Source organism: Oncorhynchus nerka, linkage group LG14 (assembly GCF_034236695.1).
Source record: "Oncorhynchus nerka isolate Pitt River linkage group LG14, Oner_Uvic_2.0, whole genome shotgun sequence".
Classification (NCBI taxonomy): domain Eukaryota; kingdom Metazoa; phylum Chordata; class Actinopteri; order Salmoniformes; family Salmonidae; genus Oncorhynchus; species Oncorhynchus nerka.
The window spans coordinates 14,448,334-14,473,369 of NC_088409.1; the positions used below are offsets into that span (position 1 = coordinate 14,448,334).

Sequence of the window (25,036 nt, forward strand, 5' to 3'; positions counted from 1 at the left end):
ACTGGAACAATTGCAAAAATCACTGAAGGTGGAGACTTATATCTCCTCACTATCTTCAACATCAGCTATCTGAGCAGCTAACCGATCGCTGCTGCTGCACTGCCCATCTGTAAATAGCCCATCAATCTACCTACCTCATCCCCATATTGTTTTTATTTACTTTTCTGCAATTTTGCACACCAGTATTTCTACTTGCACATTATCATCTGCACATCTATCACTCCAGTGTTATATATATGCTAAATTGTAATTACTTTGCTGCTCTATGGCCTATTTATTGCCTTACCTCCTCACGCCATTTGCACACATTGCATATAGACTTGCTTTTTTTCTATTGTGTTTTATTGACTGTACGACTTCTTTATTCCATGTGTAACTCTGTGTTGTTGTTTGTGTCGCAATGCTTTGCTTTAACTTACAGCCAGGATCGCAGTTGTAAATGAGAACTTGTTCTCATCTAGCCTACCTGGTTAAATAAAGGTGAAATAAAAATATATAAAAACACTCCATTTAGTATGATATGTTATGTTTAGTATGGTTACATAAGACAGATGGTTACTTAAGACCAAAAACGGAAGGAGGGTGGTTGGGTGGGAATTTAACGTGAACGTCTATAAGTAGTTGCAAAGTAGCTCAAACGTAGGAAGTAGTTGAAAAGTTGCTACTTAGGTAAAATACTAAAGTTGTCTGTGATGAGATTTGAACTTGCAACCTTTCGGTTGCTAGACATTTGTGTTAAAAGCCCATCCAACCACCATCCTTTCGTTTTTTCTGTCTTATGTTACCATACCAAACAAAGTATACTATACTAAATTAAGTGTACCAGATTTACATACAGAATAATACGAAGTACTCTGAGACCAGGTTGCTCCCCTGTTGGAGGAGGAGCCCGATGAGGATGAACTCTGATTTACTGAGGGATTTATATGATTTATGGCTGTAGTGTAAAGTATGTGAGGTATTTGTCAGAATCAATTGTCGTGGGAGTGTCAGGACAAAAACTTACCTGACGGATGTCAGTAATACTGCCTGTCTCCTAAATGGCACCCTTTCCCCATAGAGCTCTGGTCAAAAGTAGTGCACGTTGTATGGAAAAGGGGTGTCATTTGGTACAAACCAATGTGTTGAGGTATTTGTCAGAATCGTCATGGGGAGTGTACCTAAAGTGTACCTGAAGATTTCAGTAATACTGTTTGCCTAATTTTGACCACAAAAATATGCAACCTATATCGTTTACGCATGCCAATAAAACAATCACTCAGAGTTCTGTGAGAAGGAAGGTTATACAGAGAAGCACTTGAACAAATAAACAGTGTTGCTGTCTGTCTAGCTGCAGCTGGGTGCAGCAGGAAGGAACAGATAAAACCCTGGTGTTCACTCTTCACCTTCTAGGAAACAGCTTCCCCTGCTGCCTACGTCTGAAGTTGCATGGAGGTCCAGCCACTGTCTTATAGCACGTCTGTACCACTTCCAACAGTGGCTATCTACCAACCAATAATCTATCACCACCCGCTAAGCCTATGCTGCACTAGGGACATATTTATGATTCTCTGCTTCCATTCTGCACTAGGGATACCTCTCATATTTATGATTCTCTACTGTAGCCCATTCTGCACTAGGGATACCTCTACATATTTATGATTCTCTACTGTAGCCCATTCTGCACTAGGGATACCTCTACATATTTATGATTCTCTACTGTAGCCCATTCTGCACTAGGGATACCTCTACATATTATGATTCTCTACTGTAGCCCATTCTGCACTAGGATACCTCTACATATTTATGATTCTCTACTGTAACCCATTCTGCACTAGGATACCTCTACATATTTATGATTCTCTACTGTAGCCCATTCTGCACTAGGGATACCTCTACATATTTATGATTCTCTACTGTAGCCCATTCTGCACTAGGGATACCTCTACATATTTATGATTCTCTACTGTAACCCATTCTGCACTAGGGATACCTCTACATATTTATGATTCTCTACTGTAGCCCATTCTGCACTAGGGATACCTCTACATATTTATGATTCTCTACTGTAGCCCATTCTGCACTAGGGATACCTCTACATATTTATGATTCTCTACTGTAGCCCATTCTGCACTAGGGATACCTCTACATATTTATGATTCTCTACTGTAGCCCATTCTGCACTTGGGATACCTCTACATATTTATGATTCTCTGAGGTAGCCCATTCTGCACTAGGGATACCTCTACATATTTATGATTCTCTACTGTAGCCCATTCTGCACTAGGGATACCTCTACATATTTATGAGTGATGTACTATACATATAACTGAAGTGGTAGGTGTGTCCTTCAAATCACAGATCATACATTTAAATTGTCCAGTAAACATCATGAAGTCATGTAATAGCATATGTGGATGTGTTTGCCCTTCCCTAATGTGTTTAGGGCCAGGTATCAATGGTGAGGGCCTGCGTCCCAAATGGCACCCTATTCCCTATGTAGTCAACTACTTTTGACCAGAGCCCTGAGGTGAAATTAGTGTATGTGGACCCTGGTCAAAAGAAGTGCCCTATATATAAAATAGGGGCCCATTTGGTACACAACCAGGGTCTTCTCTTGTTCCCCATCGAAGTATGGGGTAGGGTGGGTTGGGGTGGGGTATGTCAGGGTGTGTCACGGTGTGTCACAGCAGCCGGTTGCTCACTTCAAAGCCAGTCATTGAACCAGAAGCTGTGGGCCCTCAGACCTGACACTTTCCCACTCCTCTGGTGACATCACCGGTCATTGCTGGGAATGTAGGGAGAAGAGAGATGCTTTTATCTTAACCAGGAGCAAAGGCATGCACGATTAGGGCAGATTATATGCAGATTTGTCATCGTCATAAATCCACAGCTGTCCAGGGCCTCACATTTTTATTTGTCACTTCAAAGGCATTCTTCACTGTCTCTCTTTGGTTCATTGTTTTGGTCATGGACTGCCGGTGGACAAATGCATTTTCAGTCAGTCAGTGTGAAAGTTGTTTTTCAACAATGCATATTGAAACAATGTTTTTCTGACATAAAAGTAGTGTTCTGTAGGGGCCAATGATTTGGATGTCCAGGGTGGATGGTGACTACAGAGCTGTCCATTAAATTCCCTCTGCTGAGTGACTGGCTGATGACCCAAAACTAAAGAGGAGAATGTAAGACGTTCCAAGACCACACTAGCATGTCTCCAGTGACCACCTGAAGCACCAGTAGCAGCCATGGCAAGACATTATCAGTCTTGATTATGCAGAAAGGCCTTGTGGCCCATAACCATTACACCCCTGCAGTGATGGGAAATGACTGGTGAGCTGATGCAGTTCCTGTTCTTCTTGTTCTTGTTTTTGTTCTTCCCCTCTTCCTCCTGCTTCCCTCCTTTCCTCCTGCTCCCCTCCTCCTCCTCCCCCTGCTCCCCTCCTCCTCATCTCCTCCTCCTACTCCTCCTCTGCCTGCTCCCCTCCTCACCCTCCTCTCATCTTCCTGCTCCCCCCCCACCCCTACTCCCCTCCTACTCCTCTCCTCCTCCTGCTCCCCTCCTCCTGCTTACCCTCCTCTCCTCCCCCCCTGCTCCCCTCCTCCTCCACTCCTCCCCCTACTCCCCTCCTCTCCTCCCCTTACTCCCCTCCTCCTCTTCTCCTCCCCCTACTCCTCTCCTCCTCCTCTCCTCCCCTGCTCCCCTCCTCCTCCCCCTACTCCCTCCCTCCTCCTCTCCTCCTCCACCCCCTGCTCCCCTCCTCCTACTCCTCCTCCGCCTACTCCCCTCCTCCTGCTTTACCCTCCTCTCCTCCTCCTCCCCTCTCCTCTCCTCCTCTCCTCTCGTACTCCTCCTCCTCACCATGCAGCAGCAGCAGTAACAGCTGAGTGACCTGGTGGGTGACAACTCTTTCATCTGAGGTTCTCCTCTCCACTGGCCAGCTGTTTGCTATTCCTCATTCTGACAGCCTGAGACAGAGGACCAATGCTTCCATGCAGAATCTCTCACACTCACACACACTCACACACACACTAGCACTGCGCGGGTCAGCAGTCTTTTCACCTGCAACCATCTGCAGTTGCTAATAACTATTAGCAACCGCCCGACTATAATGTGATGAAGTAAAAATCTGAGGCCAGCACCAGACCTAACCCGCTAATAAAGAAAATGTGCTGTAGTCAGAGACGGCAGAACGATTTTTGCAGGATTTTTATTGTTTGATTGAGATATGTTTCTGCTTATAATTTTCAACATTTTGGCTATTTGTTAGTCAACTTGTCTGTAATTAGATACATGCAGCCTCTCTTCTGTCATTATACGTTGCCCTAGAAGACTAACCTTGCTCACCAGAACAATGTCATGCATTGATAGAATGAATGATTCAATCTAGTTGACATTGGTAAAGTTTTCTCTGTGGTCTCTGCTTCTTTCATGGAGAAAAGACGTTTAGGGACCGGGAGAAAGTCAATAACAAAAAATAAAGGGAAAAGGTTGACCGGTTGTAGGGAAATATAAAGCTGTGAAAAACAACCCAACATATTTCTGATAACATTTCAGTTCAGCTTGGATGCACATTTTATGTGGTTGAAATACTATCTGCTTTTATGACGCTGATAAATATAGACACTGTCTCTAGAGGCGATATCTGCACATTCATAGAGGCGCTATCTGCACATTCACATTGGCTCAAGATCAACATTTCTCCACTCCTGTTCCTGAGTAAAAATGTAGCCTATATTCGGTGTAGTCCTGTCATTAAACTGTAAAAATGCTTGATTCTGCAGGAGTTAATATTAAGGCTAATTGAGAGGTTATAGACCGACATCAGTGTCCAGATTTCAGTATCTATTTAACCCATCTGAACAGTAGGATACAGTTCCCTTGACGGGCCACAGGCCTATTTAAGTCACTGTCTTGTGACTGTTGAATTCATAGCACCTCACAATCATCACACACAACACATCCGGCACTGCTATCATCCTCTTTCACCACTTCACCAAATCTTTCCTAAACATGACGTTTCTGGCCCTTCATTGTCTTTACTTTCAACTCTCCATTTTACAGATTTTCTCTTATTGAATTAAACTCGGATATTGTCCTTTTTCCTTCTGTGTATCGACCCTTTCCCAAAAAGAGCCATAAAGATTAGGTGTCTGCACTACTGCCACTGATAAAATAATTACAGAAAAACCTCAATGTAGCCTAGAGATACACATTTCACAAAAATGATACATGCATTTCTTAAGGTATTGTTTTCTCTTTATTCAGTTCACCCGCCACCAAACTGCCTTTCATCCACACAATCTCTCATGATCACCCGAAACCCGCCCACCCTGCGGATATAACCGCGGTAACTGCAGGTTATTAGTCAGCCCGCGCATCACTAACACACACACAGACACACACACACCACTGTGGCCCACTGCAACACAGGATACAACCACACCTGGACTGAGTAGCCCAATCATCAGATCAACATCACGCATCAGGTCCTAGTGCCATAGATCCCTGCATTAGCAGAATATACAAGCTGGCCTGGGCTTCCTCAGTAGTCAGGGGAGAGAGGGTAGAGCACAGGTGCTACAGGTCAGTGTACACACATTACAGAGTCCAGGGATGGGGGTGGAAGGGGGAGGGGGTTAGGCTGCTGTTCAGGAGAAAGGGGGTTAAGATCAGGGTGAGGCATGTGAGAGCGAAGGGCATCTGTTTTCTCCATCTCCCTGTGTTTACTCCCCTTCTCCCTCTCACCCTCCTTTCTGCTCCTCTCTTAATTTAATTTGTGGGAACCCCATCCCTCCGCTCTCCCTCCCTCCCATCCAGCTGTCCCTGTGAGAGTGCATTCCAGCTGGGGTTTCTAGGGCCTTAGGGGGCTTAGGGACAGATCCTGGAGGATTACCTCTGGCTAAAAGGGACCAACCCACCCAAAACCATCAATTCAGTGGTGGAACTGCACACCATGGCTGCCATACCCACCACCTTTCCTCTCTCCCCTCTCTTTCTCTCCTTTCCTTGAAATGTGAGACTGCCAGGCATAACTGGTGAGCATAACCCACAAGGAGCTCTCTCTTTCTCTCTCATTCTCTCTCTCTCTCTCTCATTCTCTCTCCCTGTCTCTATCTCTTTCTCTCTCTCTGCCTACTACTAGAACAGTAGGACATTCACCAGAGAGTGATAATGAGTGTGTTCCGTTTTCAGTCTCCCCAGATAGATGAGAGTTGACACCACATCCTGACCTGGCTGCTCATGGCTCAACTGTGGAAGGAAGAGGCTTGACATGATCTGTAATGTAATGGCCACCCAATGGGACAACTATACAGGCTGTATCATAATCGGCCGTGATTTGGAGTCCCAAAGGGCGTGCACAATTGGCCCAGGGTCGTAAGGTTAAATAAATAAAAAAGTCTCATCAACAGAATGGCTGTTTGGTTCACAATATGTCTGTATTTGCTGTGCGGTTATTTAACTCTTATTTTACCAGGTCAGTTGACTGAAAACACATTCTCACTTACAGCAACGACCTGGGGAATAATTACAGGGGAGAGGTAAGGGGATGAGTGAGCCAATTGGAAGCCAGAGATGATTAGGTGACCATGACGGATTGTGGGCCAGATTGGGAATTTAGCCAGGACACCAGGGTTAACATCCCTACTCTAACAATAAGTACCATGGGATCTTTAGTGACCACAGAGTCAGGACACCAGTTTAACGTCCCATCCAAAAGACAGCACCCTACACAGGGCAATGTCCCCAATCACTGCCCTGGGAAATTGGGATATTTTTTTAGACCAGAGGAAAAGGGCCCTCAATACCACTTTTTTGTAATGGCTGGTTGATACTTTGAGTTTGAGTTTGAGTTTATTTTTATTTTTACAGGGACAGTGCACATTAATCAACGTTTCAGTAAAAGTGCGGTTTTAGCCAGCCGGCTAATTTTCAACCGCAGTCCCTGGGCAGGTTATTAAAAACAATTACAATATAGACAATAGCAACATAGAACAAGCAAGACATAGCAACATAGGACAAGCAAGACATAGCATACAGACAGAGCAACATAGGACAAGCAAGACGTAGCATACAGACAGAGCAACATAGAACAAAAGCAGCAAGACAAAATTCATAAAAGCAACAAAGTGTTTCCACACCTCACAAGCTACAGACAACAGACAACATGGAAAGCGGCAACACACAGCTAGGGACCATGACCTCTCCCCCCCTTAAAGATTTAGATGCACTACTGTTCCACTGGATGTCATAAGGTGAATGCACCAATTTGTAAGTCGCTCGGGATAGAGCGTCTGCTAAATGACTTAAATGTAAATGTAAAATGTAATGTTCACAAATCTGATTGACCTTTCACCAGAGAGTGAAAGTTGTGAGTTACAGTTGAGCGTGGTAACTGAATTATAATACCGTTCATGCTATCATGAGTTACTTCAACTATTCTAATATTGCTTTCAATGTTAAGGAATATGGGACATTTTGTATCAATTATTTTTCTGTCAAGGATTCATTAGCACTCTTGAGAGAGTGAAAAGGTCATATTTAAGTTAACAGATCATCATGAGCACAGAGGAGTGTGAAAGTCTCTAACACGGAATGTTAGCCACAGCAGCTGATGATGCAAGACAATAATCTCCTCTGGATGGACAGTGGAAATAGCTCCGACAGGACTGGCCGGGAATGGAATGCCAGCGTGGCTTAGAGCCAGACAGGACTGGCAAGGAATGGAATGCCAGGGTGGCTTAGAGCCAGACAGGACTAGCGGGGCACCAGTGTGGCACAGCGCCAGAGGCTTGGACACAAGACGGGCAGTGTGTGGAGCACAATAGACCAGTTCCCACAAACCAAATCCATCCTGACTCTAATGGTTCCAATGGTCATGTCACATTCCTAGCATGGCCAAAATCCCTGTCATTGATAGCTTGGCATTTTAGAATATTTTGGGGAAAGAAATCTGCAGTTGTTCCCCTGTCTGGAAAGAGATGCCTCACACTCTGTCAACCTGATGTGTAATTTAGCCCAAAATATTGCACATTCTCTCATGGCTCTGGTGCTGTCGTGGTTTCAGGGAGAGTAGACAGCAGGGGGCGGTGTTATACCACATTACAGAGAGATCAGCCCAGGAAATTACAAAGACCTATTATATCTGTCTAAAATGAGAAAAATACACTCAGCTAGCCTAAAATAAAATATATACAATGTTGGTCTACAAAAACAAATACTTTTCTGTATCTACAGATTTTCACAGAAAAGCTGTGAGAACCGAATGCCACCAAACTAGACGATTCACATTCCTCAACAATCAACCTAATTAGACATGTCAGTTTAGCCACAAATAAAATATGTCACATTTTATTCTCCCATAGACAACAGGCCTCATGTGTGTTTCAACATGACATAACACATAACCAATGGGGTTAACAGGTTGTTACTACCAGTCGATAGAAAGTTATGGAACGGCAATCCTTTCTGCCTACCTACTTCATGTTGTATTACTGTGAAAACACCCTCAGAACTGGGACATCCCTGGTTGACTTATGTTAAGTATCATCATGAGATTCCAGGAGCCAAGATGTAAACATTCCGTGAGGAGCACAGTAGTGGTGATCTATATAGGTTAGTTACCATCATAGTGGTGGTCTATATAGGTTAGTTACCATCATAGTGGTGATCTATATAGGTTAGTTACCATCATAGTGGTGGTCTATATAGGTTAGTTACCATCATAGTGGTGGTCTATATAGGTTAGTTACCATCATAGTGGTGGTCTATATAGGTTAGTTACCATCATAGTGGTGATCTATATAGGTTAGTTACCATCATAGTGGTGGTCTATATAGGTTAGTTACCATCATAGTGGTGATCTATATAGGTTAGTTACCATCATAGTGGTGGTCTATATGGGTTAGTTACCATCATAGTGGTGATCTATATAGGTTAGTTACCATCATAGTGGTGATCTATATAGGTTAGTTACCATCATAGTGGTGGTCTATATAGGTTAGTTACCATCATAGTGGTGGTCTATATAGGTTAGTTACCATCATAGTGGTGATCTATATAGGTTAGTTACCATCATAGTGGTGGTCTATATAGGTTAGTTACCATCATAGTGGTGGTCTATATAGGTTAGTTACCCTCATAGTGGTGGTCTATATAGGTTAGTTACCATCATAGTGGTGATCTATATAGGTTAGTTACCATCATAGTGGTGATCTATATAGGTTACTTACCATCATAGTGGTGATCTATATAGGTTAGTTACCATCATAGTGGTGGTCTATATAGGTTAGTTACCATCATAGTGGTGGTCTATATAGGTTAGTTACCATCATAGTGGTGGTCTATATAGGTTAGTTACATCATAGTGGTGGTCTATATAGGTTAAGTTACCATCATAGTGGTGATCTATATAGGTTAGTTACCATCATAGTGGTGGTCTATATGGGTTAGTTACCATCATAGTGGTGGTCTATATAGGTTAGTTACCATCATAGTGGTGGTCTATATAGGTTAGTTACCATCATAGTGGTGATCTATATAGGTTAGTTACCATCATAGTGGTGGTCTATATAGGTTAGTTACCATCATAGTGGTGGTCTATATAGGTTAGTTACCATCATAGTGGTGGTCTATATGGTTAGTTACCATCATAGTGGTGGTCTATAGGTCAGTTACCATCATAGTGGTGGTCTATAGGTTAGTTACTATCATAGTAGTGATCTATATAGGTTAGTTACCATCATAGTGGTGATCTATATAGGTTCGTTACCATCATAGTGGTGATCTATATAGGTTAGTTACCATCATAGTGGTGATCTATATAGGTTAGTTACCATCATAGTGGTGTTCTACTGTATATAGGTTAGTTACATCATAGTGGTGATCTATATAGGTTAGTTACCATCATAGTGGTGTTCTACTGTATATAGGTTAGTTACCATCATAGTGGTGGTCTATATAGGTTAGTTACCATCATAGTGGTGTTCTACTGTATATAGGTTAGTTACATCATAGTGGTGATCTATATAGGTTAGTTACCATCATAGTGGTGTTCTACTGTATATAGGTTAGTTACCATCATAGTGGTGGTCTATATAGGTTAGTTACATCATAGTGGTGGTCTATATAGGTTAGTTACATCATAGTGGTGATCTATATAGGTTAGTTACATCATAGTGGTGATCTATATAGTTAGTTACCATCATAGTGGTGGTCTATATAGGTTAGTTACCATCAAAGTGGTGTTCTACTGTATATAGGTTAGTTACCATCATACTGGTGATCTATATAGGTTAGTTACCATCATAGTGGTGATCTATATAGGTTAGTTACATCATAGTGGTGATCTATATGTGTTAGTTACATCATAGTGGTGATCTATATAGGTTAGTTACCATCATACTGGTGATCTATATAGGTTAGTTACATTTACATTTACATTTAAGTCATTTAGCAGACGCTCTTATCCAGAGCGACTTACAAATTGGTGCGTTCACCTTATGACATCCAGTGGAACAGTCACTTTACAATAGTGCATCTAAATCTTTTAAGGGGGTGAGAAGGATTACTTTATCCTATCCTAGGTATTCCTTAAAGAGGTGGGGTTTCAGGTGTCTCCGGAAGGTGGTGATTGACTCCGCTGTCCTGGCGTCGTGAGGGAGTTTGTTCCACCATTGGGGGGCCAGAGCAGCGAACAGTTTTGACTGGGCTGAGCGGGAACTGTACTTCCTCAGTGGTAGGGAGGTGAGCAGGCCAGAGGTGGATGAACGCAGTGCCCTTGTTTGGGTGTAGGGCCTGATCAGAGCCTGGAGGTACTGAGGTGCCGTTCCCCTCACAGCTCCGTAGGCAAGCACCATGGTCTTGTAGCGGATGCGAGCTTCAACTGGAAGCCAGTGGAGAGAGCGGAGGAGCGGGGTGACGTGAGAGAACTTGGGAAGGTTGAACACCAGACGGGCTGCGGCGTTCTGGATGAGTTGTAGGGGTTTAATGGCACAGGCAGGGAGCCCAGCCAACAGCGAGTTGCAGTAATCCAGACGGGAGATGACAAGTGCCTGGATTAGGACCTGCGCCGCTTCCTGTGTGAGGCAGGGTCGTACTCTGCGGATGTTGTAGAGCATGAACCTACAGGAACGGGCCACCGCCTTGATGTTATTTGAAGCGACAGGGTGTTGTCCAGGATCACGCCAAGGTTCTTAGCGCTCTGGGACGAGGACACAATGGAGTTGTCAGCCGTGATGGCGAGATCATGGAACGGGCAGTCCTTCCCGGGAGGAAGAGCAGCTCCGTCTTGCCGAGGTTCAGCTTGAGGTGATGATCCGTCATCCACACTGATATGTCTGCCAGACATGCAGAGATGCGATTCGCCACCTGGTCGTCAGAAGGGGAAAGGAGAAGATTAATTGTGTGTCGTCTGCATAGCAATGATAGGAGAGACCATGTGAGGTTATGACAGAGCCAAGTGACTTGGTGTATAGCGAGAATAGGAGAGGGCCTAGAACAGAGCCCTGGGGACACCAGTGGTGAGAGCACGTGGTGAGGAGACAGATTCTCGCCACGCCACCTGGTAGGAGCGACCTGTCAGGTAGGACGCAATCAAGCGTGGGCCGCGCCGGAGATGCCCAACTCGGAGAGGGTGGAGAGGAGGATCTGATGGTTCACAGTATCGAAGGCAGCCGATAGGTCTAGAAGGATGAGAGCAGAGGAGAGAGAGTTAGCTTTAGCAGTGCGGAGCGCCTCCGTGATACAGAGAAGAGCAGTCTCAGTTGAATGACTAGTCTTGAAACCTGACTGATTTGGATCAAGAAGGTCATTCTGAGAGAGATAGCGGGAGAGCTGGCCAAGGACGGCACGTTCAAGAGTTTTGGAGAGAAAAGAAAGAAGGGATACTGGTCTGTAGTTGTTGACATCGGAGGGATCGAGTGTAGGTTTTTTCAGAAGGGGTGCAACTCTCGCTCTCTTGAAGACAGGAGGGACGTAGCCAGCGGTCAGGGATGAGTTGATGAGCGAGGTGAGGTAAGGGAGAAGGTCACCGGAGATGGTCTGGAGAAGAGAGGAGGGATAGGGTCAAGCGGGCAGGTTGTTGGGCGGCCGGCCGTCACAAGACGCGAGATGTCATCTGGAGAGAGAGGGGAGAAAGAGGTCAGAGCACAGGGTAGGGCAGTGTGAGCAGAACCAGCGGTGTCGTTTGACTTAGCAAACGAGGATCGGATGTCGTCGACCTTCTTTTCAAAATGGTTGGCGAAGTCATCTGCAGAGAGGGAGGAGGGGGAGGGGGAGGAGGATTCAAGAGGGAGGAGAAGGTGGCAAAGAGCTTCCTAGGGTTAGAGGCAGATGCTTGGAATTTAGAGTGGTAGAAAGTGGCTTTAGCAGCAGAGACAGAGGAGGAAAATGTAGAGAGGAGGGAGTGAAAGGATGCCAGGTCCGCAGGGAGGCGAGTTTTCCTCCATTTCCGCTCGGCTGCCCGGAGCCCTGTTCTGTGAGCTCGCAATGAGTCGTCGAGCCACGGAGCGGGAGGGAGGACCGAGCCGGCCTGGAGGATAGGGGACATAGAGAGTCAAAGGATGCAGAAAGGGAGGAGAGGAGGGTTGAGGAGGCAGAATCAGGAGATAGGTTGGAGAAGGTTTGAGCAGAGGGAAGAGATGATAGGATGGAAGAGGAGAGAGTAGCGGGGAGAGAGAGCGAAGGTTGGGACGGCGCGATACCATCCGAGTAGGGGCAGTGTGGGAAGTGTTGGATGAGAGCGAGAGGGAAAGGATACAAGGTAGTGGTCGGAGACTTGGAGGAGTTGCAATGAGGTTAGTGGAAGAACAGCATCTAGTAAAGATGAGGTCGAGCGTATTTCCTGCCTTGTGAGTAGGGGGAAGGTGAGAGTGAGGTCAAAAGAGGAGAGGAGTGGAAAGAAGGAGGCAGAGAGGAATGAGTCAAAGGTAGACGTGGGGAGGTTAAAGTCGCCCAGAACTGTGAGAGGTGAGCCGTCCTCAGGAAAGGAGCTTATCAAGGCATCAAGCTCATTGATGAACTCTCGAGGAACCTGGAGGGCGATAAATGATAAGGATGTTAAGCTTGAAAGGGCTAGTAACTGTGACAGCATGGAATTCAAAGGAGGCGATAGACAGATGGGTAAGGGGAGAAAGAGAGAATGACCACTTGGGAGAGATGAGGATCCCGGTGCCACCACCCGCTGACCAGAAGCTCTCGGGGTGTGCGAGAGCACGTGGGCGGACGAAGAGAGAGCAGTAGGAGTAGCGGTGTTGTCTGTGGTGATCCATGTTTCCGTCAGAGCCAAGAAGTCGAGGACTGGAGGGAGGCATAGGCTGAGATGAACTCTGCCTTGTTGGCCGCAGATCGGCAGTTCCAGAGGCTACCGGAGACCTGGAACTCCACGTGGGTCGTGCGCGCTGGGACCACCAGATTAGGGTGGCCGCGGCCATGCGGTGTGGAGCGTTTGTATGGTCTGTGCAGAGAGGAGAGAACAGGGATAGACAGACACATAGTTGACAGGCTAGAGAAGAGGCTACGCTAATGCAGAGGAGATTGGAATGACAAGTGGACTACACGTCTCGAATGTTCAGAAAGTTAAGCTTACGTAGCAAGAATCTAATTGACTAAAATGATTAAAATGATACAGTACTGCTGGGGTAGGCTAGCTGCGTTGTTGACACTACCCTAATCAAGTCGTACCGTTGAGTGTGAAGTTTCTACAATGCTGCTTTTCGGGAGCTAGCTGGCTAGCTAGCAGTGTTGGTTACGTTACGTTGCGTTAGGAGAACGACAATAGCTGGCTAGCTAACCTAGAAAATCGCTCTAGACTACACAATTATCTTTGAAACAAAGACGGCTATGTAGCTAGCTATGTAGCTAGCTACGATCAAACAAATCACACCGTTGGGACTGTAATGAAATGAAATGAAAATGTGATACTACCTGTGGAGCGAAGCGGAATGCGACCCGGAATGCGAAAGTTCTATTCAGTAGGCGTTGGCTGGCTATTGGCTAGCTAGGAGTGTCTCCTACGTTAAGGACGACAAAATAGCTGGCTAGCTAACCTCTGTGAATTAAGATAATCACTCTAAGACTACACACTCTAAACTACACAATTATCTTGGATACGAAGACAGCAAAGACAACTATGTAGCTAGCTAATCCTACACTAATCAAGTCGTTCAGTTGAGTGTGATAGTTACTACAGTGCTACGGTGCCGGTGAACGTATGCTAGCTGGCTAGCTGCTAGGCAGATAGGAGGACGACGAAATACGATAATAACGCAATTATCACTCTAAGACTCCACACTCTAAACTACACAATTATCTTGGATCATCATAGTGGTGATCTATATAGGTTAGTTACCATCATAGTGGTGTTCTACTGTATATAGGTTAGTTACCATCATACTGGTGATCTATATAGGTTAGTTACCATCATAGTGGTGATCTATATAGGTTAGTTACATCATAGTGGTGATCTATATAGGTTAGTTACATCATAGTGGTGATCTATATAGGTTAGTTACCATCATACTGGTGATCTATATAGGTTAGTTACCATCATAGTGGTGATCTATATAGGTTAGTTACCATCATAGTGGTGATCTATATAGGTTAGTTACCATCATAGTGGTGATCTATATAGGTTAGTTACATCATAGTGGTGATCTATATAGGTTAGTTACCATCATAGTGGTGATCTATATAGGTTAGTTACCATCATAGTGGTGTTCTACTGTATATAGGTTAGTTACATCATAGTGGTGATCTATATAGGTTAGTTACATCATAGTGGTGATCTATATAGGTTAGTTACCATCATAGTGGTGATCTATATAGGTTAGTTACCATCATAGTGGTGATCTATATAGGTTAGTTACATCATAGTGGTGATCTATATAGGTTAGTTACCATCATAGTGGTGATCTATATAGGTTAGTTACCATCATAGTGGTGATCTATATAGGTTAGTTACCATCATAGTGGTGATCTATATAGGTTAGTTACCATCATAGTGGTGGTCTATATAGGTTAGTTACCATCATAGTGGTGATCTATATAGGTTAGTTACCATCATAGTGGTGATCTATATAGGTTAGTTACCATCATAGTGGTGATCTATATAGGTTAGTTACCAATTCAATTCAATTCAATTCAAGGGCTTTATTGGCATGGGAAACATGTGTTAACATTGCCAAAGCAAGTGAGGTAGACAACATACAAAGTGAATATATAAGGTGAAAAACAACAAAAATGAACAGTAAACATTACACATACAGAAGTTTCAAAACAGTAAAGACATTACAAATGTCATATTATATATACATATATATATATATATATATATATATATATATATATATATATATATATATATATATATATATATATATATACAATGTACAAATAGTTAAAGGACACAAGATAAAATAAATAAGCATAAATATGGGTTGTATTTACAATGGTGTTTGTTCTTCACTGGTTGCCCTTTTCTCGTGGCAACAGGTCACAAATCTTGCTGCTGTGATGGCACACTGTGGAATTTCACCCAGTAGATATGGGAGTTTTTCAAAATTGGATTTGTTTTCGAATTCTTTGTGGATCTGTGTGATCTGGGGGAAATATGTATCTCTAATATGGTCATACATTGGGCAGGAGGTTAGGAAGTGCAGCTCAGTTTCCACCTCATTTTGTGGGCAGTGAGCACATAGCCTGTCTTCTCTTGAGAGCCATGTCTGCCTACGGCGGCCTTTCTCAATAGCAAGGCTATGCTCACTGAGTCTGTACATAGTCAAAGCTTTCCTTAATTTTGGGTCAGTCACAGTGGTCAGGTATTCTGCCGCTGTGTACTCTCTGTTTAGGGCCAAATAGCATTCTAGTTTGCTCTGTTTTTTTGTTAATTCTTTCCAATGTGTTAAGTAATTATCTTTTTGTTTTCTCATGATTTGGTTGGGTCTAATTGTGCTGTTGTCCTGGGGCTCTGTAGGGTGTGTTTGTGTTTGTGAACAGAGCCCCAGGACCAGCTTGCTTAGGGGACTCTTCTCCAGGTTCATCTCTCTGTAGGTGATGGCTTTGTTATGGAAGGTTTGTGAATCGCTTCCTTTTAGGTGGTTGTAGAATTTAATGGCTCTTTTCTGGATTTTGATAATTAGTGGGTATCGGCCTAATTCTGCTCTGCATGCATTATTTGGTGTTTTACGTTGTACACGGAGGATATTTTTGCAGAATTCTGCGTGCAGAGTCTCAATTTGGTGTTTGTCCCATTTTGTGAAGTCTTGGTTGGTGAGCGGACCCCAGACCTCACAACCATAAAGGGCAATGGGCTCTATGACTGATTCAAGTATTTTTAGCCAAATCCTAATTGGTATGTTGAAATTTATGTTTCTTTTGATGGCATAGAATGCCCTTCTTGCCTTGTCTCTCAGATCGTTCACAGCTTTGTGGAAGTTACCTGTGGCACTGATGTTTAGGCCAAGGTATGTATAGTTTTTGTGTGCTCTAGGGCAACAGTGTCTAGATGGAATTTGTATTTGTGGTCCTGGTGACTGGACCTTTTTGGAACACCATTATTTTGGTCTTACTGAGATTTACTGTCAGGGCCCAGGTCTGACAGAATCTGTGCATAAGATCTAGGTGCTGCTGTAGGCCCTCCTTGGTTGGTGACAGAAGTACCAGATCATCAGCAAACAGCAGACATTTGACTTGGATTCTAGCAGGGGAGGCCGGGTGCTGCAGACTTTTCTAGTGCCCGCGCCAATTCGTTGATATATATGTTGAAGAGGGTGGGGCTTAAGCTGCATCCCTGTCTAACCCCACGACCCTGTGTGAAGAAATGTGTGTGTTTTTGCCAATTTTAACCGCACACTTGTTGTTTGTGTACATGGATTTTATAATGTCGTATGTTTTACCCCCAACACCACTTTCCATCAGTTTGTATAGCAGACCCTCATGCCAGATTGAGTCGAAGGCTTTTTGAAATCAACAAAGCATGAGAAGACTTTGCCTTTGTTTTGGTTTGTTTGGTTGTCAATTAGGGTGTGCAGGGTGAATACATGGTCTGTTGTACGGTAATTTGGTAAAAAGCCAATTTGACATTTGCTCAGTACATTGTTTTCATTGAGGAAATGTACGAGTCTGCTGTTAATAATAATGCAGAGGATTTTCCCAAGGTTACTGTTGACACATATTCCACGGTAGTTATTGGGGTCAAATTTGTCTCCACTTTTGTGGATTGGGGTGATCAGTCCTTGGTTCCAAATATTGGGGAAGATGCCAGAGCTAAGTATGATGTTAAAGAGTTTTAGTATAGCCAATTGGAATTTGTTGTCTGTATATTTGATCATTTCATTGAGGATACCATCGACACCACAGGCCTTTTTGGGTTGAAGGGTTTTTATTTTGTCCTGTAACTCATCATAGTGGTGTTCTACTGTATATAGGTTAGTTACATCATAGTGGTGATCTATATAGGTTAGTTACATCATAGTGGTGATCTATATAGGTTAGTTACCATCATAGTGGTGATCTATATAGGTTAGTTACCATCATAGTGGTGATCTATATAGGTTAGTTACCATCATAGTGGTGATCTATATAGGTTAGTTACATCATAGTGGTGATCTATATAGGTTAGTTACCATCATAGTGGTGATCTATATATGTTAGTTACCATCATAGTGGTGATCTATATAGGTTAGTTACCATCATAGTGGTGATCTATATAGGTTAGTTACCATCATAGTGGTGATCTATATAGGTTAGTTACCCTCATAGTGGTGGTCTATATAGGTTAGTTACCATCATAGTGGTGATCTATATAGGTTAGTTACCATCATAGTGGTGGTCTATATAGGTTAGTTACCATCATAGTGGTGATCTATATAGGTTAGTTACATCATAGTGGTGATCTATATAGGTTAGATACTATCATAGTAGTGATCTATATAGGTTAGTTACCATCAGAGTGGTGGTCTATATAGGTTAGTTACCATCATAGTGGTGATCTATATAGGTTAGTTACCATCATAGTGATCTATATAGGTTAGTTACCATCATAGTGGTGATCTATATAGGTTAGTTAACATCATAGTGGTGTTCTACTGTATATAGGTTAGTTACATCATAGTGGTGATCTATATAGGTTAGTTACATCATAGTGGTGATCTATATAGGTTAGTTACCATCATAGTGGTGTTCTACTGTATATAGGTTAGTTACCATCATAGTGGTGATCTATATAGGTTAGTTACCATCATAGTGGTGATCTATATAGGTTAGTTACCCTCATAGTGGTGGTCTATATAGGTTAGTTACCATCATAGTGGTGATCTATATAGGTTAGTTACCATCATAGTGGTGGTCTACTGTTTATAGGTAAGTTACCATCACTGGGGAACGGAGGTGTTATTGTAGCTGTGTTATCAGGGTTAAGACACACTTTTCCACCATTATGGACTGGTTTCCAAATGGCACACTATTCCCTTTTTTGTGCACTACTTTTGACCAGAGTCATAGAGAATATTGATAAAGCTGAGGATGAATGGGCTTGAAGGAGGATAGGACTCAACATGCTCTGCAGTGCAGCAGTCCATGGGTACTGCTCTGACTGTCAAAGCTACAGTGCAAAGGAAGAAGCGCCTTGTCTTGCAGTCTAACTAAGGTTCATTGAGGATTTGGAGCAAGCTAGATGTGTGAGAGTGACTCTAGGACAGTGGAAGTTGAATTGAAGATGTTTATTATTGAATGGTGCATTTCATCCTTCTTCAGGGTGTTATAACGCTGCATCAGCTCTACTGTGTTCCTGTCTGTCCAGAGTGTTGGGGTTTTACCTAGCGGCCTACCTACCTAGTTTTGTAACTTTCAATAATTTTTTTGTAATTTAGCACATCTAGTGGCCATGTTTGGTACTCCAGATTATTACAGGTGTCTAATCGTCTCTGGCCCACTGTGTGGCCTTATCACATGTAAAATATGAAATAATTCAAGATGACAACACTGTAAAACATTTTCCTAAATATCAACCAAACTTAGCAAATACCATCAGTGTTAAATATGAGGGTTTCATTATAAAATATCCTTTATATATTTTGCTACTATGTCAAGATGTATTTATTATCAATGTTTTGCCAAACTAGTGGCAGCTGTGATAAAAGTCAATAGTTGAAAGAGTTGCAGAATCAAATGATAATAATGCCATTGTTGATTAGATGCTTTTTTCCTTAGTTAGGCTATTTTCTCTAAATACGCTTGAGGCATCACTACAGATCTGGGTTTGATCCCCATCTGTGTCGCAGACGGCCATGACCAGGAGACCCATGAGGCAACGCACAATTGGCCAAGCGTCGTCCGGGTTAGGGTTTTTCTTTTCCGTCCGGGATGTCCTCGTCACATCGCGCTCTAGCGACTCCTGTCGCGGGCCGGGTGCATGCACGCTGACACGGGCACCAGATTTTCCTCCAGAAACATTGGTGCGGCTGGCCCCCGGGTTAAGTGAGCAGTGTGTCAAGAAGAAGTGTGGCTTGGCAGGGTCGTGTTTCGGAGGGCTCTCGACCAGCACCTCTCCTGAGTCCGTATGGGAGTTGCAGCGATGGGACAAGTCAAACTACAAATTGGATATCACAAAAATTGTGGAGAAAAAGGGATCCAAAGTACAACAAAAGAAAGTATAATAAAAAAAGTATAAATGACTGAACTTAACAGAATTTATTGCAGCCTATGCTAATTACCAAAATTATAGAAGATTCCAGTAACTTTGGTAAATTACCGGTAGCTTTACAAGCCTACCTATGACATTGTTTAACCAACTTATTTATGACAGAAAACCTACCCTGTATAGGATATTAAATAAAACCCTTCAACTGTATTTGGTCAAGGGCTAGTGTAAATAAAACCCTTCAACAGTACTTGGTCAAGGGCTAGTGTAAATAAAACCCTTCAACTGTACTTGGTCAAGGGCTAGTGTAAATAAAACCCTTCAACTGTATTTGGTCAAGGGCTAGTGTAAATAAAACCCTTCAACAGTACTTGGTCAAGGGCTAGTGTAAATAAAACCCTTCAACTGTACTTGGTCAAGGGCTAGTCTAAATAAAACCCTTCAACAGTACTTGGTCAAGGGCTAGTCTAAATAAAACCATTCAACTGTACTTGGTCAAGGGCTAGTGTAAATAAAACCCTTCAACTGTACTTGGTCAAGGGCTAGTGTAAATAAAACCCTTCAACAGTACTTGGTCAAGGGCTAAAATAAAACCCTTCAACTGTATTTGGTCAAGGGCTAGTGTAAATAAAACCCTTCAACTGTACTTGGTCAAGGGCTAGTGTAAATAAAACCCTTCAACAGTACTTGGTCAAGGGCTAGTGTAAATAAAACCCTTCAACTGTATTTGGTCAAGGGCTAGTGTAAATAAAACCCTTCAACTGTACTTGGTCAAGGGCTAGTGTAAATAAAACCCTTCAACAGTACTTGGTCAAGGGCTAGTGTAAATAAAACCCTTCAACTGTACTTGGTCAAGGGCTAGTGTAAATAAAACCCTTCAACAGTACTTGGTCAAGGGCTAGTGTAAATAAAACCCTTCAACAGTACTTGGTCAAGGGCTAGTGTAAATAAAACCCTTCAACTGTACTTGGTCAAGGGCTAGTATAAATAAAACCCTTCAACAGTACTTGGTCAAGGGCTAGTGTAAATAAAACCCTTCAACAGTACTTGGTCAAGGGCTAGTGTAAATAAAACCCTTCAACAGTACTTGGTCAAGGGCTAGTGTAAATAAAACCCTTCAACAGTACTTGGTCAAGGGCTAGTGTAAATAAAACCCTTCAACTGTACTTGGTCAAGGGCTTTAAATAAAACCCTTCAACTGTACTTGGTCAAGGGCTAGTGTAAATAAAACCCTTCAACAGTACTTAATCAACATTTATCAGCGTGTGAAAGAACAGAATAACAGTAAACTTTCTCTTCCTGCAGTGTGATTGCTCATTACATAAATTGTACACAATTTCATACAAAATACAAACAAATGCAAAACTGAACATTTTCATTGATTGAATTTGAACATATCTAAAGTTAGATTTGTCTTTTGACAAAATAAATTAAATAAACCCTGACTTTCACAGAATTATGTCAATGAAGTGACAGACCTCCAAACAACAAGGGGTCTAATGTTCCACTGCACTATTCTGCATAGCAACATGAACATGATTGGCTCAGTTAAACAAGGTACATTATTTATAGTGCTACATACAACAGTCTTCTACTTTCACTAAGAGTGCAATAGGTTATTTTGCCATAAATAAGTGCATACATTTTCTTCAAGTTAGATATGTAGATCAAACACATTGATCTGCTACTTGAACTCAATGGCAAAGACCCAGATGGCACCCTATTCCCTATAGATGGCACCCTACTCACAATATAGCTCACTACTTTGACAAGAGCCCTATGGGTCCTGGTCAAAAGTAGTGCACGACATAGGGCATAGAGTGCTATTTGAGATGTAGAAAATGTCATTGGGTCTTGGACTACTAACTAATCTATAAATCATTATTACTTTGCCTGTCTTGCAATGCAAGTGAGTGGGCTGAAGAACAGATAGGCAGGATCCATAAAGCGATCAAATTGCTCAAAATATTACTTCATGATTTAGTAGGATTGTCAATGCATTCTGTACAAAAATATCAAGCACAGTGTAGACAGATACTCCATCTCATGGATAGCTCAAATAGCTTACGGTTTGTTTCATTCAACTGCACCTTTAAATGCAAGTGATTATTTCTAAGCAATCAATGGTTTATATATATTTAAAAGTGTCTCAGAGTAGGAGTGCTGATCTAGGATCAGATCCACCCCCCTTCTCCATATAATCATATTCATTATGATCTAAAAGAAAACACTGATCGTAGATCAGCAGACCTACTCAGAGATACTTTATGAATATGGGCTCTTCGGATTGGTAACATTTGAGTTCTGCATCATCTCATCTTACTCATTGACCAATGGAAGAACTGCTTGTTCAGTATTACATCAGGTTCATGACCTGGCATGCTGACACACTGACCAGTAAACCATGACTGCACCAACAGGATGTTATTCTGGACAAACAAAATGGCTGACAAGAGTTTTCTTTTTAAAGCAAGTCCACATTCAAACAGGTCATTAGTCCATTACATTTCTATGCACTACCTGGCATGATGACTCCTTGCTGTCCCCAGTCCACCTGGTCGTGCTGCTGCTCCAGTTTCAACTGTTCTGGCTGCGGATATGGAACCCTGACCTGTTCACCGGACGTGCTACCTGTCTCAGACCTTCTGTTTTCAACTCTCTAGAGTCAGCAGGAGCGGTAGAGATACTCTGAATGATCGGCTATGAAAAGCCAACTGACATTTACTCCTGAGGTGCTGACCTGTTTCACCCTCTACAACCACTGTGATCATTATTATCTGACCCTGCTGGTCATCTATGAACATTTGAACATCTTGCCCATGTTCTGTTATAATCTCCACCCGGCACAGCCAGAAGAGGACTGGCCACCCCTCATAGCCTGGTTCCTCTCTAGGTTTCTTCCTAGGTTCTGGCCTTTCTAGGGAGTTTTTCCTAGCCACCGTGCTTCTACACCTGCATTGCTTGCTGTTTGGGGTTTTAGGCTGGGTTTCTGTACAGCACTTTGTGACATCAGCTGAAGTAAGAAGGGCTTTATAAATAAATTTGATTGATTATCCACTTTCTCTGGTCTCCCTCCGTCTGTCTGTCACAATCTCTCTGTCTCGGACTGTCCCTCTGCCTGCTGTCTGACGTTCAGACAGTCTCTCTGGATGTGAATCTCACTTTTACATTTGAGTATTTTAGCAAATGCTCTGATCCAGAGCGACTTATAGTTGTGAGTGCATACATTTTCATACTGGTCCCCCATGGGAATCGAACCCACAACCCTGGCGTTGCAAGTGCCAAGCTCTAACAAAATGATCCACACGGGACCTCTCAGTCCAAGTCCTCCATATTCCCAGACATGCCCTGGTTCCTGTTTTAGATAGCAGCCCACATTGTACCCTATCCCCTATATAGTGCACTACTTTTGACAAGGGCCCATTTGGGAGACAGTCTTAGTGGTCGCAGGGGAGCCATGTGCAGCTGGGTGCCAGACAGGAGGATCCTTATCCCTCTAGCCTCTGTTGTGTGGCGCTGTCGTCAGTCAGGGCTCTGCTCCCTCCGAGGGACCGGGGGCAGCTGGCTGGCCTTGGAATGTCTGGTTCTGGAGCCTCCAGGGAGGAGGGCCTTCAGTCTCACATAAATCCACTCAGAGGGAGGTCAGGGTAGGGCGTGCTCTCAGCAGAGGGAGGAGGAGGCTGGTGAATTGGCAGCTTCGCTGCTGCATGTCCATGGTCTGCCCCCCTGGAGGACCCAGGGTTGGGTACAGGGCCAGGGGCTGGACCAGCCTCCTTCAGGCTCCCGTTCTGGAACTGGAACAGAGGAAAATGGCCGACTTAGCTAAGCCTCCCTTTTCTGGTCTAAATTGCCTTGATGTGTAAATACCCACTGGCTTTCAATGATCAAATGATAATGACCTTCTGTTTCTAAAGTCTCATTCCCTTGGTAAATCTGATGCGCAGGTAAGTATGTGCCATTGGTATTCAACGTTCATATGATGAGTATATAGCTAGAGGAAGTAAAGTGCATAGGTCTAACATTTTACAGAATTAGTTCAGGGCCCTAGTCCCTGTGCTGCTACATCTGCATTGCTTGCTGTCTGTGGTTTAAGGCTGGGTTTCTGAATAAGCACTTTGTGACATCTGCTGATGTAAAAAAGGACTTTATAAATACATTTGATCTTGTTCCATGGGGCACAATTTTGTATTTATTAGCATTTTTATTAGACAAGTTCAGGTAGGACCCCCTTTACCTGTTTGACGCCTAATGCACACTACCCAGGTTAGTGTCACCTTTCTTACCTGTGTGGTGAATGGCCACTCTGCTCTATTGACCTGGCTGAGCCCCATAGCCAGGGGATAGGCATGCTGAGCGCAGCCCTGGCTGGTGGCCTGAGACTGAGCCAGGTCGTCAGGGAGGTGCCTCTGCTGCTGGAACACACCCAGGGCCTCCACCACACTCCACTGGAGCGCTCCCCTACCATCCTCTGTCCCTCGGGGACCACTGGACTCCAGGCTGCCCAGGAACTCCTCCAAATTCTGGGGCATGAGGTCTCCGTCCACCCCCTGGCTCTGGAGGCCCGTGGTGGGTACATAGGAGGAGAGCACTGAAGAGCGGCTAACAGACAAAGTGTTCAGCTGGTTCCTGTAGGGGAGGCCCAGGGAAGCTTCCCCAGGCAGAGGTGCCCATGCTGGGGTGGCCGTGGCGAGTCTGGAGCCCCCTGGCTGCTCCACATTGAACAATGGAGGAATCTGCTGCTGCTGCTTGGTGATGTCTTTCTGTCTTTGTGTTATTGAACCCGTCCCAGTCACCTGCATGTGCTTCAGTCTGTTACACAGCTGCTGCTGCTGTTGGTTTGGCAATACCTGTCCATTTAGATGGCTCTGTTTCTGCTGCTGTGTTGCCTGTGGGTGGGGCTGTGTGTGTAAACACTGCTGCGGTATTGGCTGCTGTGGGTAGTGGGGCGGAGGCCGATAGTGGTGAACTGATAGGGGATGGACTACAGGCAGCTGTGGTGGCTGTATCTGTGACTGACACTGAGGCACTGTAGAAGAATGTGGTTGTGAGGTTGATGGTTGGTGTAACAGAACTGTAGTAGAATGTAGATGTGGGGTTTGTGATTGTTCCATAGATGGTTGGTGTAACAGCATGGTAGGGCTGCTATAGTCCTGTTCCCCTAACTTAGCCCCCCTGCAAGATAATACAGTCTGACCCCAGTCCGACCTCTTCCTCAGAGACTCCTGTACGTAGGAGAGAATCTCGTCTGTCAGGTCAGGAAGGAGGCGGTCTCGGCCAGTGTCCAGATCCACATCGAGGAACATCTCATCCTGCTGGAACAGCTCCAGGTCCTCCCTACTGATGCCCAGGTTCATCATGAAGCTCCACAAATCCCTGTCTCTGTCTCTGTCAATCAAATCAATATCTTTATAGTCACAATT

At 43.8% G+C, this 25,036-nt stretch overlaps 1 protein-coding gene across 1 annotated transcript in view; it reads right to left on the reverse strand.

Annotated features, from left to right (window-relative positions):
- Nucleotides 1-20,906: 20,906 nt before the first annotated feature.
- ahr1a (aryl hydrocarbon receptor 1a) overlaps nucleotides 20,907-25,036 on the reverse strand; it is a 51,946-nt gene continuing 47,816 nt past the window's right edge. Inside the window, exons 12-13 of the mRNA XM_065027164.1 lie at nucleotides 23,900-25,001; nucleotides 20,907-23,410 (exon numbers count right to left, since the gene is read on the reverse strand). Coding sequence (XP_064883236.1) covers nucleotides 23,234-23,410; nucleotides 23,900-25,001 — 1,279 coding nt within the window. The 3' untranslated portion in view covers nucleotides 20,907-23,233. The remainder of the gene's footprint in view (nucleotides 23,411-23,899; nucleotides 25,002-25,036) is intronic.